Raw genomic sequence first — 18755 nt, 5'->3', positions numbered from 1 at the left:
GGATGGATGACTCTCAATTGCCACACTCAGCCAAGAGAGCCACGTCCAGTGCCTGCCTGGCTGAGAAGATCCCAAGCCAAATGAGTCCTTTCTGAAGTTCTTTCTGGATCTTTTTGAAGCTACCCAGAAAATTATCTGAGGGCTCCCATCCCTGGCAAAATGCAGGCAAGAAAAGCCAGCACAATATTTCCCTATCAGGTCACGCTACATTAATCTATTACCTGTATGATCTGTGTTTAAACCTTTCTCTTTTTTTTGGAACAGAAGATGTGGGGACAACATTCCCTGCTAAGAGCATTAAGGCTCCATTTAGGGCACACTCAGACAGGCGCTCAACAGGACAGTGGGAGAGGATTCATTTGTACGAAGAGTTACAGAGATTCTCAGAGGCACTCTCTAAAAGGCAAACATTGAGGACCATTGGCACAGCAAGCAGAACAGGACATCCCAGGAATGCTTTGCTCTTTTCTCATGCTTTCTACACTCTTGTGTTATGGCAACTTTTCCCAAAAAACTTTCCAGTTATCACTGTTCTCCACAGTCAGGAGGACTCCAAGAGCAGCAGCTGAGACAGTGCCCTGTGTACAAGCTTTCAGTCCACACAGGGATTTCAAATGTGGCTTTCATCTTGCAGATCCCATTCACTCCCATTGATTCAGCCTAACAAGCAGATAGCTATGCCTGTGAAATACCACAAGGGAGAGCAGCAAGATTTGCCATCCACTGCAATAGCAACCACAACATGTACTACGTATATGACATCTGTTGTCTTTCAAATTTTTGTATTCTCTAATATGGTGCAAGTTAAACACAGAAATAAGATACATGTGCATGGCTGTCCTGTCAGCTACTTCAACAGCCTCCCAGGGCTGAGAAATTCATTTTGCCATGTGTGGATGAAGAAGAGCTCGTTCAGAGCAGACGGCCAAGGAAAAAAAAATAGGATTGTGCACAACTTCCCAGGACACTTTCAGTTCCTGTGATTTAAGCAGGGGCTAGGCAGAACCATCAAGAGCACCCCTGTGCTTCAGACCAACACAGTCACAACAGAAGAAAAAAATCAACTTTAATTATGAAACTCTCCTCTAATAGCTACCTGATTTTGAGTCCCATGCCACAGTAGGTGACAAATCACCCCGAGGAGAGTTACAGATAGACTTTGAAGGGCAGATGACTTTCAGGCTCCCCTGTTAAACTGCTCCTCAGAAGGAATACAAGAGCCTCAAGGCTCCCTCTTTTTCCTATCTTAACTTTCCAGTTCAGTCTTTTCCTATGTATGTAATGGCCAGTATTGCAGAACACAAGGAAGTTCTCTCAGGCATTAATGTATGAAGAATCTTAATTGGGCTGGAAGACAGGGAAGGAAATATTCCTCTATATTACAGATAAGAAGCAAAACTGAATAGATGGTCCAGGCAGCAGGTGCCAAAGGCTGCTTTGATCAATGCTGATCAATGAGGTCTCAAGAGAGAACTAATAAACTAAATACACTGAACGATGCACGCACAAGGCAAAGAACAGAAGTCCTAGCAATGAGCAGAAAAGCAGAGAACAAAGTGAGCAGAAAGATAAGCCCAATCTCCCTGCTTTACAACAGACCTGCCCACCTAAGGGAAAAAAAATTTTTTTTTAAAAAAGTGGGGAATCCCATGGAGTTCTTTACAGTAATGGAGGGGAGGTGGGAGGGAAGCAGTCACAGCATGATAACCTGAAAAAATTGCTTATAAAGAAAGCAAAACAAGCAAGAAAAAAAAAATTAATGTGAATACTGTGGTTTTCTTCCTTAAGACTGGTTTTTACAAAAATATACTTCATTTAATAACTTTTAGGAAAAAAAAAAAGGATCTTTTTTCCCCCTCTTCATTTTTCTTCTTGAAGAAAAATCTCTGAATTTAGTGGTAATTTGGTATTATGTGGAAAAAAATGCCTTTTTTGCAAAAAAAAGTCAAGAGAAATTAACTGCATCTTCAAAAACAAGACAGCAGAGGTTGAATTCCATAGGTACAATTTAGGGAACAAATATTAATGACAGGGAATGTTGCTGTTGTTAGCTCAGGAGAGCAGAAGGTACTCAAGTAGCAGCAAGTATGAATAAAGAGTTGGAATTTTTTCCTCCCTTGGCATCAGACAAGACAAGGAGATCAAGCAACCAATTTTCATCCTTAGATGCATCATCCCTGCATGCACACAAACACACATTACTGCTAGCAAGACAACATGAAGGGAAATGCTTTGTCCCACCACTGCAGCCTTCCTGCTTGTCCCCACTCCTGGCTCAGCCCCTGCAGTGGCAAGCTGGGCAACAGCCTGAGAAATCAACACATCTCACCTGATCCCCTTGAGACCAAGATCAGCACCAGAGAAGCTGGGAATATGAATTCTTAAGTCAAACAAAGGATCAAGTCACTCTGTCAGATGACAGCCACCTCAAAACACTCGTCTGTGGATGGCCATAGACGTCTATAAATGCTGATCTCTTCACTATGGGGATTTTTAAAGTGAGATTTGTTTATTCATGCTTCGGGTCCTCTTACAGTCATGCCAGCGATAAGCCATAGATTAAAGAAAGCTTTGCAGCTTTAAATACTTCTTACTGAGATTTTCACCATACAGTTCAATGGACAACTCCCTGATCTGAGCAACCACTTTAAAGTATTCCCTGAGGGCATCCAAAATAATTTTGTTCAATCTGATGCCTGATTAGATATCCAAGACTCTCTGATCCCTCAAAGGTCGATTCATAAAGGTTTCGCTCAAAACAAAGAACGCGATTTGAATACCTTTGGGGCTGACAAACAATAAATCTCTTAGCTGAAATCTAAACACTGCACAGGGAATCTAAAAGGTACCTGAAGGTAATGCAGGTACTGTCCTGTAACTAAACTCAATGAAAATTGTTGGAACTTGATGTCCTTCTATTTGTTGTCCTTCCTTGGATCAGGATACAGTTTAGCTGCACAACAGAGCATCAAGTACACTGGGAGTTGAGCAGTGCAGCCTTTAACAAGCACAACACTGCAGACATACAGACGGGATCAAAGAGGCAGAAGGGACGTAGAGTCTTCAAAGCCACTTAGAAGATTCTGACACACTGTTCCTTTTGCGAGCAGTGAGGACTTCAAGACACTTCACAGCTTTGAAAACCTCAACCTACAAATACTTTTGAAGAGATTTTGCAGTCAGCTTCTGTCAGAAACTGCTGCCTGGTGCCCGGAGGGCAGCAGCCGGTACCTTCCGAGCGGTGGATGCAGGTATGCTGGTTATCACTCAGGAAGAACCCTTCCTTACAGCGGCACTCGTAGCTCCCCACGGTGTTGACACAAACATGCTGGCAGCCACCGTTGTTGAACATGCACTCGTCTGTGTCTGAAAGAGAGAGGAAAAGAGAGGGATCAGTTTTGTGCTGATACCAATACACTCAGTGTGCACACAGGCAGACATCGACTCCACATGTAGCCACCCAGGCAGCTGAGACACCCCAGGCTATCCGGTTGTTGTTGTGCTGTCATCCTTGGGAAAGTACATTTTTGCTGCTGCTCTTCCCCTGTTTGGAGTTTGCCCAAGGGGTCGCAGGGCTCCCAAGTAATGCTGGCCAACTAACCAGGGTTGCTGGCTGAGCTGAGGCAGAGTAGCCTCAGTGGAGCCAGAAACAGGGCTCCCCACCACCCACAGAAACATTCCCTGCCCCTCAGTGCAGCTGGGTGGCACCACCATCCCACAGCCTCACACAGTTTCATCTAGGTTGAGCAACCATATGTGGATCTGTCTTGCTCAGTGGGATGCAACTTTGGCTCCAAACCCTTCCAAGCTATAAAAGATGATTAACCAGAAAGCCCCCATTCTGAAGCAAAGGCAGAACAAGAAAAATACAAATCTCAAAATAAATGTAGCTAAAAACTTATCCCCTGCTCCTTACTTTCACCCTAGCTAGAACTCACACACCACATCTGTTCATCAGAACATCACAAGTTCGGTTTGACTTATCATCCTCCTCCTCAAGTCTAGGTCATCATCACTTATCATCAAGGCTGCTGCTATGTTGCCTCACTGCAGTCAAGGACAAGAGCAGAAGTTCTGGAAACAGTTTTAAAGTTGATTTTGCAATATTCAGAGTTTCAACAACACCAGAGAACACAGAAGGGCTTTGCTTGCAAGAGAACCAAGAAAACCAAAGAGTAGAAAAACTTCAGCTAAGCCTGAACAACAGGATGTTCATCCCAATCTCCAATTCTTTGCAATTTTACCCCTTAATAAGCACAGGGGTTTTTTACTCACTACCAGCAACTAATTTTCCTACCCTAATTTTAGAGATGCCAATTTTAACAGGAAGTAAAAATGCTCAGTCCCTTAAAAACAGTACAAAACATCACTGAGGCAAAGCACTGGTCTCATTCGCAAATTCATACGAAACATCATGTTAGCTCCCTGTTCTGTTCATTGTTCCTGGCTCATAGTACAATGTTTTTAATTTAACATTGTAGCATTTCTGGCAGAAAACAGCTGTCTTTTAAAAAAGGAGAAAGAGAGGCTTTTAGTAAGAAGCATAATATAGTATTACAACAGATTTAATGTCTACTGAAGGCAGTGAGTAGGCCAATTGGATGCAAAAGAATGTGACCTGCTGTAGAAATAGAGTGGCTGACATATCTCCATCACAAAGAAGCTGAGTATTTTAGAGTTCTACAGTGATGTGAATGTGCAAACAATCATGAATAAACAGCCACCATGAGTCTTTAGTGCTACAGATTTGAACTCCAGCAGATGTTTCTGTCTTACAGACCTTGGATAGCTTTCAAAAAAATCATCTCTTTCCAACAAGTAATTGTCTATTTGGCTTAAACCCAGGCACACAGCAGAGATCTTCAAAAATAAGGGTGAGAGGAGGGCAACCCTGGCTGAACAAAGTAAATAAGCAGATTAAGAGAAGATGTGATCCAATTTGCTGCATGCCAAAATATTTATTTAACATTTACATCACATCTCAAAATTGGTGTGTCAGTGGTAAAAACTTTGTTGTATGTCAGTGACATTTTATTTTAATTTATTTTAGAAGTCTGCCATGCAACACTGAGCAGCTTCCCAGTAACTTAGCAGGTGGTAGACTTTGGTCTAAGTTATGTCTAGGTCTCTCACTGATCTTAAGCAAGTCAGCTGAAGTATGCTCTAGAGGGGCTGCTGGGTACAAAATATACATATACCTTTTTGTGGCATTGTAAGAGACAATGTGTTCATTCACAACCAGCTCTTGTGGTAACCTCAACTGAACTCCACTGCCTGTTTACACAAATGCAAAAATAAGATGGACTTCCTATTATTTTAAATTATCAGCAGATATTTTGTTTCCCTCTCTACTTAATTTATTTAAATATTTGGAATCCAGTGACTTCATCCTCTCCTCTGCCTACACTGTAACAAGGTTAATCTGCGGGCACGCAACAGGTTCCCAGAAGGTAAAACCCAATGCAATCCCACGGAATACTCCAGAGCTTTTATGATTTGTCCCAGCAGAAAATACAGCCTAGGGATGGTCTGATCCCCCATCTGATATGCCATATATTAATGGGAAATACCCCAGTCACGCTAACTACCTATTATAATCATGCTGTGAGAGCAAGTTTCCCTCTGACTGACGTGGGCACGGAAGCATGTCCAGGCACATCCATATTGAGAGCAGCAGTAGGGAAAAACTGAGCCACCTCTGAAAAAGCAAATGGGACAGATAGCACAGGGAGGAGCCACACAGGGTACCCAGCCTGGGTCCTGGAAGCAGAGCAGCTTCATCAACATGAGGCTCTGTCCCAGGGAAGTAACAACAGCAGCACACCACACTGCCAACAGGCTGATAGCTCACACCTTTCTGTACTTCCTGTACACTGCTGCACCCCTGTGCTGGAAAATACTATCACAGCAAAGCCACAAGGTCTCACTACCCGTTTTTAAAGCTTTTCACCTGCTGGCACACAAAAAAAGAAACTATGAAGGTCTTAAGTAAAGAAAAGAAAAAGATGGTTGGACAGAGTGTGTTCATGCAGGGTCAAGGGAGTGTTGCCAGGATTGAAAACACTTCCAGAGTTGTGTACTTTGCTTCACACTAACCACCAAGGGAAACTCCAAGTATTTGGCTTAGTCCCTCTATGCCTCCATGGCCTCCATCATCTACAGCTACTGCCCACTCCAAATTATCCTTTGCTTTCAGGAAGTACTCAGACAGAGTAAGAGTGAGAAGCCCCCACATTATAGATATATGAGAGAGAAGATTTCTAAGCCTGGAAATACAATTAACAACTGATCCTGAACTAACTTTGGAACTGAGAGGATAATGATAGCACATGTTCTTTTATATAAACTCGTTTAGCATAATAACAGATGCCACTTCATACACTTAAACCGTATGCGCTCAACAGAAAAATAGCATAATTATCCTCATTTACACAGGGGGAAAGAGCCATACTGAGATGGTACATTAGTACCTGGAAATCTTTTGTCCCGTATGCAACATTGTCTAGCTGAGCTGATCCAGCCCAGCAGGTAGCCATGGATGCAGTTAAAGGGTTATGTCAGCATCACCACTCACACTGCTCATAAGCACACTTCTTACCCAGGCAGTTGTGGCCATCATGAGCCAACATAAAGCCATCGTAGCAAGTACAGCGGTAATTTCCTGGAATGTTGAAACACTCGTGGACACATCCTCCATTGAAGTCATTATCACATTCATCAATGTCTAAGGAATAAAGCAAAAGTCAGTATGATGGATGTTTGCTTGAGCGTTATAGACAGAGATGCGACTGCGTAAATGTGAGCAGCAACTGCTGTCCAAAATCATCATTGTCTTGCAAATAGACTACATTTAACACACTACTGGCTGTATGTTTCTAAAGACTGACAATACACCCTGAGATTATCTTGCAGTTTTACCTTACAGTTTTTAAGGCTGCTGGTTAAACAACAAACTAATTATCAGACCAAGTGATATGACTAGGTGAAAATCCATGCCAACTGCCTGCCTGTGATTTTGTAAACAAGCAGTAAATCAGGTGAAGAAACAATGACTATTTTGATTTAAAATCATCCCCCATATTCTAAACCATTATTTTTAATGGCTCTATCTTTTTAGAAATACTCCATGCTGACACAGGCACAGCAGAGTGCTCCAATCATTTTACCTTCACATTTCTTCCCCTCACCGGTGTAACCCACTTTGCACATGCACTTGTACAGCTTCGGGGTGTTTTGACAAATAGCATCTGGATGGCAGTCGTCAAGCCCCAGGGCACACTCATCCACATCTGCGAAAAGACAGCAGATTCAGAAGGGGTGTCAGCAGGAGGAGAACAGGGCATGTCTCCTGGGTACATCCCTGACGAGATGACAAGGCTGAGCACCTCTATGTGGTGCGCATGTGCATGTTGTGTGTATTTGTGAGTCAGGACAGAAACATGCAGAGACCACATCTCCACTTAAATTTAGATAATGTTCTACCTGCATACAGATTTATTTGTGTGCAATTCAGATAAGCTCTTGTACCCATTTATAAATAGATCCAAAACAATCTATTATGGGCCAGCCAGATGCTCCATGAAACTGAGCTGACAGTTTTACAGAGATTCATCAGAGATTGTTCATCTTTCTGATTAACAAAAGACAGTTACTGAAAGAATTCTTGATCACACCCATGCATCACCTGCAGGAAGCCAAATGGTTTTTAAACTAACAAGCAGAGTTGATAGAAATGTACTTTCAAAGTCACCACCAACATGTTAAAAGACTGACTTACCATTAAACAGATGTATAATTCAAAAATAACTTTTTTAAATACAAGAATAGTATCTGGTGAGCAGCACTGCCAAATAACCTGGCCAGTCATCACAAAGCACAGTATACTGAAGAAAAATATCCAGGTGGAAACTTCAGAGCACAGGAAATGAAGAGAAAGGGAAACACCAACAGGAAGAAGTCCTGGAGATGAAGAAGTGTAGACAGAAGAAGAGGAAGAAAAGTTACAGGCAGCATAAGACATCAGCAAAAGTTTTTCATACACCAGAAGAGAACTGAAACACAGAAACAAGAAGATTTTTCTTCCTAAAAGGGAGAATTGTTGAAGCAACACCTCACACAGGTATAAAAACTGACTCCTAAAACAAGGAGTAGTGCATGAGTATCAGCAGAAGGTGACTACTTCAATAGTCAGCCACTTTTTATAGTGGGGATCACTTTCTAAAGGGGAATTTCAGCCAGCACTTTTCCCATTTACAATTATAGCATTCATCCTGCCTTTTTTTTTTCTTTCCCCCAGTCACAAAATATGCCTGTAGGTACTGCAGCAGCTGCCAAGAGCAGAAAGTGCTCACTCAGTTTTAACTCCTAATGGGGTTTGGCAGTGGGAAACAAGGCAAAGAGCCAGTGCTAGAGCAGCAGTGCTTTTCTGGCTCTCAGGTGCACCAGGCTACAGTAGCAGTGATGGGGTCCCCAGATACTGCCACCAGAAAGCAAGAAGGCGGAAAACAGTGGAAGACAGCTGGGAAGAGCAGCAGAATCCACCTCCTCTCAAATCAAGCCATTAAAAAACATGGGAGGTGGTGAATTGAGGGAACGAGTCATGCAAGGAGGGGTGCAGGAGTGGCTGAGGAGCCTTCAGCTAGTGGGACTCAGGTAGGTGGGGCACAAGGAAAGGATGGGCAAGGAAGGATAGACAGCGGGCAGGAAGGAGCATCAGGCGCAAGCACTGGCTGAGTACCCCCGGCACGGAGAGTTGTCCCCTTCCCAGCCCGAGCCAGCGGGACACACCTGCCCTGGCAAGAGGGGTCCCAGAAAATACACAGCAAGGAAGAGGCTTCCCTAAAAGACATTACACAGAGATATCAACTAGATCTCGTGCCAGCGGCGAGACAGCCGCTCTGCCGTCTTATTTCCACATTAACCCGCTGTGATCTGCAGCGTGTGGGAAAGAACCGCAATAAGAAGCCCCAGCACTGATGCACGCAGGGGCATGGAAAGAACGGCTAGGAAAAATCCGTAGGCACAGGGAGCGAGATCTCCCCTTGCAGTGGCAGCGTCCTGAGCCGAAGAGAGACCCTGGAGAAACGAGACCGTGAGCAAACATCGCAGCCCTCAACTTGGCAGGAGGCGGCGGAGGCTGCGGGAGAACCGCTGGGCTCGTTCCTCGGGGACCGAAGGCGGCTTCACCCGCGGCACACGCAGTTTACACCCCACTCCCTCGGCCAAGGTGCCCTGTCCCGGGACTCGTCCCGCTCCCGAGGGAAACGCCGGGAAAGCGGCATTCGCACCGCGGAGCCCGCAGCGCCCTGCGAGCGGCGACCCCCCCGCTCCGGGCACGGTCCCGCCGGCCCCACCTCGGGAACGGCCGCAGCTCCCCTTCCCTTCGCCACCGGCCTCCCCCTGCCCCGGGCAGCGCGACCGGACCATGAGGGGAGAGCGCCGGGAGCCCGCGGGGGGACCCGCTGAAAGGGGATGAGGCGAGCGGGCAGGGGCTGGGGGCACTCACCGGGCAGGGGCTGGGGGCACTCACCGGGTCAGGGTAGGGGACATTTACGGGGCAGGGGGCACTCACCGGGCAGGGGCAGGGGCAGCGCGGCGGGGCCGCCCGGCGCGGGCAGCAGCAGCAGCAGCGGCAGCAGGAGCAGCGGCAGCGCCCTCGCCCCCGTCGCGCCGCGGCGGCCGCCGGACCCCATCGATGGCGCTGCGGCGGCTGCGCTGCGGCTGCTGCTGCCGCCGCCGGGCGGGAGGAGGCGGCGGCCGAGGGAGGAGGTGTCTGCGGGCGCCCGGCCCGCCTCGCACCCACAGCGGGCGCGGGGCGGCGAGGGCTGGGCGGGCCTCCCCTGCCCTGCCCTGCCCTGCCCTGCCCTGCCCTGCCCTGCCCTGCCCTGCCCTGCCCTGCCCTGCCCTGCCCTGCCCCGCTACCCCCGGCACGCGAACCGCCCCATCCACCCCGCAGGAAAACCCCCTCCCCGAGCCGGCACCGGCGCTCGCACACCTGCACAGCGCCCCAAACACAGGTGTCCCGCGGAGCCGGTGCCTCCCGAAGGAGCGCGGATACCTCACACGCAGGCTGCGGGTGCCAGCGGCAACAGCGCCTGACCCGGGGCTCCCCGCTCTGCCGCGGCCCGGGGGAGCATCTCCTGCAGCGGAGACAAGCTCGTGCAGAGACTCTGTGTGCCGGCACCCTGTCACAGCCCAAACACACACAGCTCGCTCCAGCCTCACTTGTGTTTCTTCAAAAACATGGCATTACAATTTTTTACTGTGTAATTACACCCCACTGCAGTGCGTGAATCCCCGTCTGAAGGCCAAACCAGAGCCCACACCTCCCACCTTCGTTCCCAGCTAGGGATTTCCCACAGCTGTCCCTCCTTTGGCAGGTAAAAGTGGCTCATACATTATTCACCGAAATTACAATTTCCTAAATAATGTCTGACCTTTCAGGGTGCAAGTAAAAGCAGGCAGTATTCTTTTCCAGCCCTCCCTCCCATCCCCATTTCACTGCCCTTTCTCCTTTGTTTTGTTCTGTGAGAAATACCAAGCTATTTCTAGTTGCAAGAGTGGTTTATACACATTAGTAAATCTTCAGAATGAAACTTTCCCTCAGTCTTTGTCTTTGTTTCCTTAATGGCGGCTATAAATTACCACTCTCCTTTCTCACTGGAGCATCAGGCTTCATTGCTTTTGAAATGATCAAAGTTATTCTCTTTTTAAATCCAATGAGAAACAACCTATTGTGTCTCCTGGACGGTTTCAGTCTTAGTCAATCTCATCTCTAAATACATAAAGCTGCTCATTAAACACTCTAAGGATTCTCCAGCCCCACACCATACCCCAAGTGTCCCCCTACCAACAGAAAGTAATAAATGAACGCAGGCTTTCCTGACAAGTTTCCATGATCTCATGAATAAACAATCATACTTAACAATGGGAATTCACACACCCCTCAAACAGGGGTATCAGTCAAGGTGTCTCTACAAACAACTCTTCCAAATGTACAGAGAAGCCACCTCCCATTCAGGTACGTGACTTCAAGCCACCTCACAGAAAAGTTGATAACACATTTCAGGCACTTTCCAGTCAAGTTTCCTCAATGAACTTGACCAATGTTAATTTAATTAATATTTATCACTAGATTTGACAAAATACATTAAATAGGAACGCATATGAAGACTGTAGCAGAAAAAGCAGTAAGAAACACTGAAGAGTCATATACACAAAATAACTAAGGCTTTCTGAGACACAGTAAAAGCAAAGCATTTTTCTTACTTCTGTAAACTAAAACATAAAGTGAGACATAAACATTTGGGAATGCCTGAGTTAGATCAAAAGACCTCAGTGCAGCTTGGAAAACAAACAGAACAATATCAAATTTATCTTAGCTAATGAAACCATTTCTTATACATAAATCTCCAAGTGTTTTGTGAAGGATCCTGGCCATTATTTCACATACAACACTCCTTTGTTTATGATGAAGAATTGCCATTAAAATATCGCTTTTTCTTAAAGACACAAACCAGACAAGCTCAGACCTCAACTCAGATGTCTTTGTGTAGCCTTTTTAAATATCTCTATTCAACTACAGAGTCACAGAGTACTGCTCTAGGTACTAAGATCTTTACTCGGAGAGAGTAGCTAAAAAAATTCTTAAGACTCAAGTTCAGCACTAAGTTAAGTATGAGGAAAGAAAAACAAACATACCAGGGCAGTTCGACAGGAAGAGACCCCAAATAGCACTGTTTGGGGATTTTTCCAGCAATTTGAAATAAAATAAAAGTCACAAAGTTTCAGGGAGAAAAATAGCTTACTGGTAAATATCTGCAAGAATTGCATGCAAATAGGGTATTTTCATACCTTATGGATAATGATCCTAAAACCAACAGCAGTGCTTTTGCTCCTCTGGATACTACACAGCGTCTTAAGTCTTGAACGAAATCTTCGTGTCGCATGGGCCAGAGCCCCGTTCAGTTCTGCTCCACAGGTGCTTTTGGGGGAGACAGGTTTGGCTGGTTGATGTTTGGAGAAAGGCTGCTCCTCAGGAAACCCGTCTGCTCTTTCCAACTGTACCAGCGTGTGCCGCCACCTTACAATGTTGCAAAGCCTGGGGCTTCTTGCCATGAACACTGTCAGATCTCATAGTATCAACAGGAGCGCAACCCTGCTAGGAACACTGACTGCCACTCCAAAGGAACTCTTCCATACAGGCAAGATCCCAATTTCCAAATCCCCTGCCCTCCACTGTGAGTATCACTTGTAGTTGCCTCACACTGAGAGATCGAGACTAAGCTGCCACAGAGCAGCTGGATGTAAAAACAGCTCCAGAAATTGTACATCTGATGCCCTGAGAGGAATATTTTTCTCTGAAAATTCGGACTAAGAACTGGTTTATGCTTAATAATCGATGCTAAGTTTTACTATTTGATCATGTGCAAACATTGTCTGAAGACATCCAGATTGCCATTTCCTTGGCACTTTTGTGAGCAGTAGCTGCTCAGCCCAGCAGACTTACAGTGCATCATACTGACCCAAAATTTAACATGACTGAGCGAGCTTAATGAGTGGTTGTGACAGAAGCTGAAAATAGGTGGGATGGGCCGGGGGGGGAGGCACCAGAACAAAAACAGGAAAGGAACAGACAAGTGAGGAAATACTTTCAAGTATTTAATTATTCCAAAGCTTTTCATACACATGCCTCAGAGCTGTAGCTTCAAGTCTAACTCATCTCCAGATGTATACTGGGTTTTGAACAATTGTTTTCTTTTGAACAGACTTTGGCACTTAGACTTCCTATCTTTGTATCCAAGGGTTTTCCAAGCTACCAAATAAGCTGTTGAATTCTATGTAAAATGACATCTTCAGTAATCAGCATTCAGTTTTGCATTTTAACAATGGCTTTCCTTGGAAGCAGAACCTGCAAAGGGCTTATCTCAGGCAGAGAGGAAATTTGAGGTTTCTCTGGTCACAAGGAGTATAAAAAAACCTCTCACATAATTTATACTCCTTGTCTAAGTCTTTTTATGCCACTTGTAGAAAATCTTTCCCAAAACAAACATCAGATCCACCAGTGATATTTTAAATGTTGTAGACTTTGCAGCTTAAAATGTCACTGTCAATGAAATGAAGAGAGGTTCCTGTTTATTGCAGAACTAAATAACAGTATGTTCTATTAAAGAATATAAATCTTTCAGTTAGTAGGGTGGAGAAAGGAGATATTTCACTAACTTTTAGATATTTGTATTTCTTTGTGAGAACTTTCCAAGTCAACTACAACAAATGGTAACAATTCTAGACTTGTGCCAGGACTAGTTGGTCAACAGGCAATCATTGGCTGTACATCCAGCAGCTGCACAACACACTTTGCCCACTGTTTTTTTTGCTCCTTTCCCTTTGAGGAAGACTGAAATATTCGAGGCTACCTTGATGAAGTGAATGTGCTTCCAAAGCTGCACTTACCTCACAGCTCCATGCAGGCCTCACCCACGTCCATCCCTGTAGTGCCCTGCAGAGGAATTAGGAGCAGCAGTCTAAAAAGCCCAGGGAATTGAAATGGTCTCAGCTTCCAGGTGGCAGGTTTGGCATCTCACACAGGCTCAGCAGACCTGGCAGCAGGTGCTGAGATCATGACTGCACCACCCAAACCTGTCCCAGGATCAGGCCACAAGCACCACCCAACCAGAGCACAGGCCAGGTTGAGTTCACCCTCTCCGATTCTCCCCAGTGAGCCCACAGGATGACACCATCAGTTGTTGGCAGTGCAGAATCACCACCAGTTCAGGCAGACTGCTGTGGTTCCCCAAAGGGACATATTACCACTTGCTATTTTGCTTTGCTTAAAAAAAGCCTCCACCACAGACCAGGGGGTATGTGAGAGGTGAAGGAACAGAGATGCCTCCAAATTAATGATCAAACTCCTTCCGTTCTGTGTTTTCCTTGATGGTATAAAATATTCAGTGATGGCCTCATACAGTTTGAACCGGAGTGAACGGCAGCACATACATGTGTGTGTACTCACAGACAACTTCCAAGATCTGCAATAGTCACTTTGCCTTCCTGTTCTCCCCATTCCCTGATTACTGAGTAGTCTTCTCTTCCACTGATGGCAGTCTGATCCGCAACAACTGCTTGTGAGAAGGCTACAGTGGTGCTGGGAGGGAGGCAGGCATTTAGTTCAAAAGATCAGACACAAAACTGCACAAAAAAAAGGCCTCCTGAAATGAGACACTAAAATGTCATACCTGCAGTCAGGCAAAGAAGAGAAGATGACTAGCCAAATTATAAGAGGCTTTTGAATATAGCACATTAATGCTATTTTTTCATGTTAGAAGACAAATTTTATTGCAATTCAGCAAATGAGCTACACCTGTAAAACTGCTTTGTATATCCAATTCACATTTAATGTCCAATGGATTGAAATGTCACAGGAAAAATAAAAAACGAAAACAGTACCTGTTTTTGTCATCATAATGTAAACTTCAACGCGGCCCTTGAAAAAACCAAGCCAGTGATTTCCCCATGTAGTAAAATATATAGTTTATAAGGTACTGATGCTTTATATCTTAGTTTAACAGCCAATCTCTAGGTATAAAATAAAGAACTACAAAGATGTGAAGTACGTGTACAATATCTTCAAGTATTTTCAAGTATCCTATAGTATCTTGCACTACGGACAAAGATCATTTGACAATATACAGAAAAAGTTAATTCTGAATAGTTTCACTGCAGAAATCTTAACATATTCATGAATTCAAAACACATAAAAAATATGGATCATCCAGCTAGTAGGTCCCATTTGAACAATTTGAAAAATACTCTTTTGTAATGGAAAAAGTTGCGGAAGAGTCTTCAGTTCATGAATATGCTTTCAGCTCCAGAACATCAGAGGATAAACTTATGGCAGGTAAAGGCTTTTTTTGTATAAACTTATCATCATAGCATTTCATTACATTGAAATCAAGTTTTTATTATATTGCATTTTCTTTTCTGTATAAAGTGTCACTGTATGAACTCTGACAGTGTTAATCAAAGAAGCATAAATAATTGAGAGGCAATAGCCTATTTTTTTCCCCTCAAATCAGGTATCAGCCTGTAAACATGTTTGGCCAATGTAGCACTATATATTTACTGCATTATGAACTGCTCATTTTTCATCATTGTATTTCTTTCTACAGAACGCATGTGTGCTGTTAAAAAAAAAAAAAAGAAAAAAATCTTTTCCCATTAACTGTTACCATAAAATCCCCACCAAACAACAGAACAGACGAGCCACATTAACCTGCCCCTACCAAACCCGCCCCCTTATTTTAGAAACAGGGGGGAAAAAGTTACAACTGCATTATTCTGAGCAAAGGGAGATGAATTTTATAAAGCTCTAGTTAAAAAGGTGCTGACCACACCATTTGTTCTTACACAGTCATCCACTTCAGGAGAATGGCATGGAAAGAGCTAATGCTGGATCCTAACCTTATTCTGTGGGATTCATGCTAGGAACACCCATGAAAGAAGTAGGTTGGTTTGTGGCAAACACTGAAGAGTGGCAGGAGTTATGGCTGCTACTACAGACTGGACCATTCTTAGACATGCCAGCCAAATCTCTTCCCAAAAACCTAGCACAGGCTATCACACAGCTGTATTTAATATCTTAGCCCTCCTTGGTTGCTTACGGAGCTAACAAAACCAGCTTTTTTTCTGCTGCATTTCAGAACCTTCTACTGGTCCTTGAGTGGAGCAAATCCTTCCAGGCTTGGAAGTCCTTAGTAAAAAGTGCTTTGAATCCTAACAGGGTTCAGCACAGGCCCCGAGTGAGGGAAGGAGGAGGGGTCTATATCTAAGTGGCTTTTCCTGTGAAAATAAAGTAACTGAGGAGCTGGGAAGATGACCTCTGTGACTTCCTTTTGCACCTGGACAGCCAGTACACAGGGTGTTGTCACTGATGGACAGCTCCACCCTCGTGAGCCAGCCACTGGATTCCCAGTGCTTGGCAATCAGCAAACCCCAGCCTCCATCCATCCAGGCACCGTCAGCTTTCATAATGAGGTCAAAAAGATCCACACCAAAACAGCCATTTAACCAATGGTATCATGTCACACCAGGTGAAATTGTGTAAAGAGGAAAGAAAAGAAAATAACCTTAATTCAGGGTAATTACCTCATGCAAGATAAAATTAATCCATATTTAATACTCTGGGATAAAAGGTTTTAACAGAATCAACTAATCTGCTACGGTCAAGATATGGAACCCTCCTTTCTTAGGCAGATATATTCCCTGTGAAATGCACAGGCCTCAGAGATAGCTGAAAGTACTGTAAAATTATTTTTTTGCTATTATTAATGCATCAACAAGCAATTTCATGCAAGTGTATAAAGATTATCCCAACATATTAAGTTGAATACATCAAATTCTTAGAATGAAGTACAGCCGTTTTATTTTTGCCCTTCCAAAGCTGAAAAAAAAAGCCCAAAACAACAAAACCATACCTGCACACACAAAATACGTCTGTGAAATGCTCCCGTAAGCTCCACGCTGTGAAAGAATTCACACCCACCCCACATGAGGAGTGGCCTGGACACTGCCCTCACATCTTCCTAATGCTACTGTGGAATCAAAGAAGAATCTTGCTCTGGTAAGTAGTGACAAAGGAACTTCTCCGTTTAATAATGAAATAAATAGGACAAAAGTAAAAATAGTCAAAATTTAATACATGTGCTATACTCATAAATTATGGAAGTAAAACTATCACAAGATGTGACTAAGCTGTAGGTAAAGAAAAAGTGCTACAACATTGTATGAACAAAAAAAACTTGGACTCTGCTTCTCAAAAGAGAGACAATACTGAGATAAGTTTATACAGTGGAGACCTCTTAAATACACAGCCCTGAACTTCTGTACAGTAATTTGTGATGCTGATAAATCAGCCTGTTCTTAAGTCACATATTCATTTCAAAGAGATTTTTATCAGAGGATTCAAATGAACAGAGATGCCTTTAGGCATTTGCCAAGTTCCAGATCTCCAATAAATTAAGCTTTCGAAATGTTTGTGTTTTATAGTAGAAATGGAGTAAAGCTTTCTCTGCTAAAAACAAAGCATCCCAAATGAAGCAGACTGTGACAACAGAATCTAAGACATATGCATTCAAAAAGAAAAGACAAAGCCTTAATACTCACTGTCTTTTCAGAAACATTAAGGAATCCTTATATTTGTTAGTAAGGTATACCATTATTATTTCAGGGGGGGCATAAACATATTTATTTAGTTATCTGGCATTTGGGGAACTCGTGTCCCTCTTTATTAGCAGTTAAGAGAATTACCAGCAGCAACCATATACCAAACTTCAAAAGGCTGGTTAAAGTGAAAACATTTTTGTGTTATGAACAATTATTCCAGGTTTTTAATTTAAGTGGGCTACACTGTAAAATCTGAATTGCAACATAATTTAGCCAGTTGTATCATAGACTTTTTTTCTTAAAGACAAACTTACAAAACACAATGATAGGTTAAATAAATAAAAAACATCAGTTAAAAAACAGACTTAATTTCTTCTTCTGTGCAATTACGTACCAATATGAAAAATATTACTTTGATCTCTGGACATTTCACGGTTCAGTCTCCTGGATTTCACTAAAAATAATACTGACAACAAAAATAAAGGAAAAAAATAATTGTTGACTAATCAGTGCTTTGGAGCTATTAAAAAAAAAAGCACACATCAGATCTGTAGTTCCCTTGCAGCAGAACATGACCCAATACGTTAAAAATCAAACATTGGTAATAATGTTAATATATAAAATATTAGTTTAAAAACTATAGAATGACCTTCTCAGCAGAAATGGAGTGTATACATTGGGGTCTATGACATACAGCATATCTGAAGGCAAGTTCACAGAATGCTGAAAGGCTCACTGCACATTTTCTATGGCAAGGAAATACTGCAGCTTTAAAATAAGCTGCACAATACTCATCTCTATCTCTTTCACATGAAAGTGTGTAAAAAGCAAATCAGCAAATAAACTCTAAAATAGATTTATACCAAAATCCTCTTTTTTACATTGAGTTTACAGCTTCTATCCATTTGCCTGTACTATTTCTGGAGTTTCCTTCAAGAAAAGTCAAAGTTGCATTTTTGGGCCATGAACAAGTTCACGATACAATGTACTGGCAAGACAGAACTTTTGCATACTAACGAGATTCACTCCTTGTTGCTTTTTTTGTTTTTGTAAAGACAGTTTTTCCTGTGGGACGAGAGGTCAAATGTCAATTCCTTTGACGAGAGATGCCTCCAGTGTGATGTTGAACTCCTGCAAGGTCTGCAGCACTCGAATCAAAGAATTCACCAGTGTGTGATCCTTGATCAGTGCTATCTCTTCATACATCTGTGCTGTAATTGGGCAGTCTGCAAGCAGGGCGATCCAGTGGTGCAAAAGGTGGTCTCTGACAAGGTGGCAATTTGCAGTTTGGAAATAAAAACAAAGCCAAGTTAATTTCGCATCTGCACAGACATGATTTCTATTCTTTGCCTTCTAAGCAGACCTACCACCTTTTCCACTTATTTTTATAAGACAGGGAAGAGGAAGTAACTGTCTGTGGAACCTGTTTAAGTAGGGAGCATCCATAACAGACACGTTCCTAGGTTTTCCACCCCTCACATCAAGACAGGGTCCCCAAGAGACCCAGAAGTCCCAAGCAGGACCAAAGTCACCACTCTGTTCTATTGTCTTTGTGTCAAGAGGTTTCTAGATGGTCTTTCCTACCCACCTCCTAC

General features: G+C 43.5%; 2 protein-coding genes across 5 annotated transcripts in view; both read right to left on the bottom strand.

Moving 5' to 3' along the window:
• Nucleotides 1-9426, bottom strand: part of SCUBE2 (signal peptide, CUB domain and EGF like domain containing 2) — a 44108-nt gene extending 34682 nt beyond the window's left edge. Inside the window, exons 1-4 of the mRNA XM_027674203.1 lie at nt 9117-9426; nt 7167-7289; nt 6599-6724; nt 3232-3366 (exon numbers count right to left, since the gene is read on the bottom strand). Of these exons, the coding sequence (XP_027530004.1) occupies nt 3232-3366; nt 6599-6724; nt 7167-7289; nt 9117-9426 (694 nt within the window). The remainder of the gene's footprint in view (nt 1-3231; nt 3367-6598; nt 6725-7166; nt 7290-9116) is intronic.
• Nucleotides 9427-14371: 4945 nt separating this feature from the next.
• DENND5A (DENN domain containing 5A) overlaps nt 14372-18755 on the bottom strand; it is a 68910-nt gene continuing 64526 nt past the window's right edge. For all 4 annotated transcript variants that reach the window (XM_027700484.1, XM_027700493.1, XM_027700503.1 and 1 more), the window contains one exon: nt 14372-18424. In XM_027700484.1, the coding sequence (XP_027556285.1) occupies nt 18241-18424 (184 nt within the window). In that variant the 3' untranslated portion in view covers nt 14372-18240. The remainder of the gene's footprint in view (nt 18425-18755) is intronic.

Source organism: Neopelma chrysocephalum, unplaced genomic scaffold, assembly GCF_003984885.1.
Source record: "Neopelma chrysocephalum unplaced genomic scaffold, ASM398488v2 Primary Assembly neopelma1_24, whole genome shotgun sequence".
Lineage (NCBI taxonomy): Eukaryota > Metazoa > Chordata > Aves > Passeriformes > Pipridae > Neopelma > Neopelma chrysocephalum.
The sequence above is the reverse complement of the archived record's forward strand: the minus strand, read 5'-3'. Positions and strand labels throughout refer to the sequence as shown.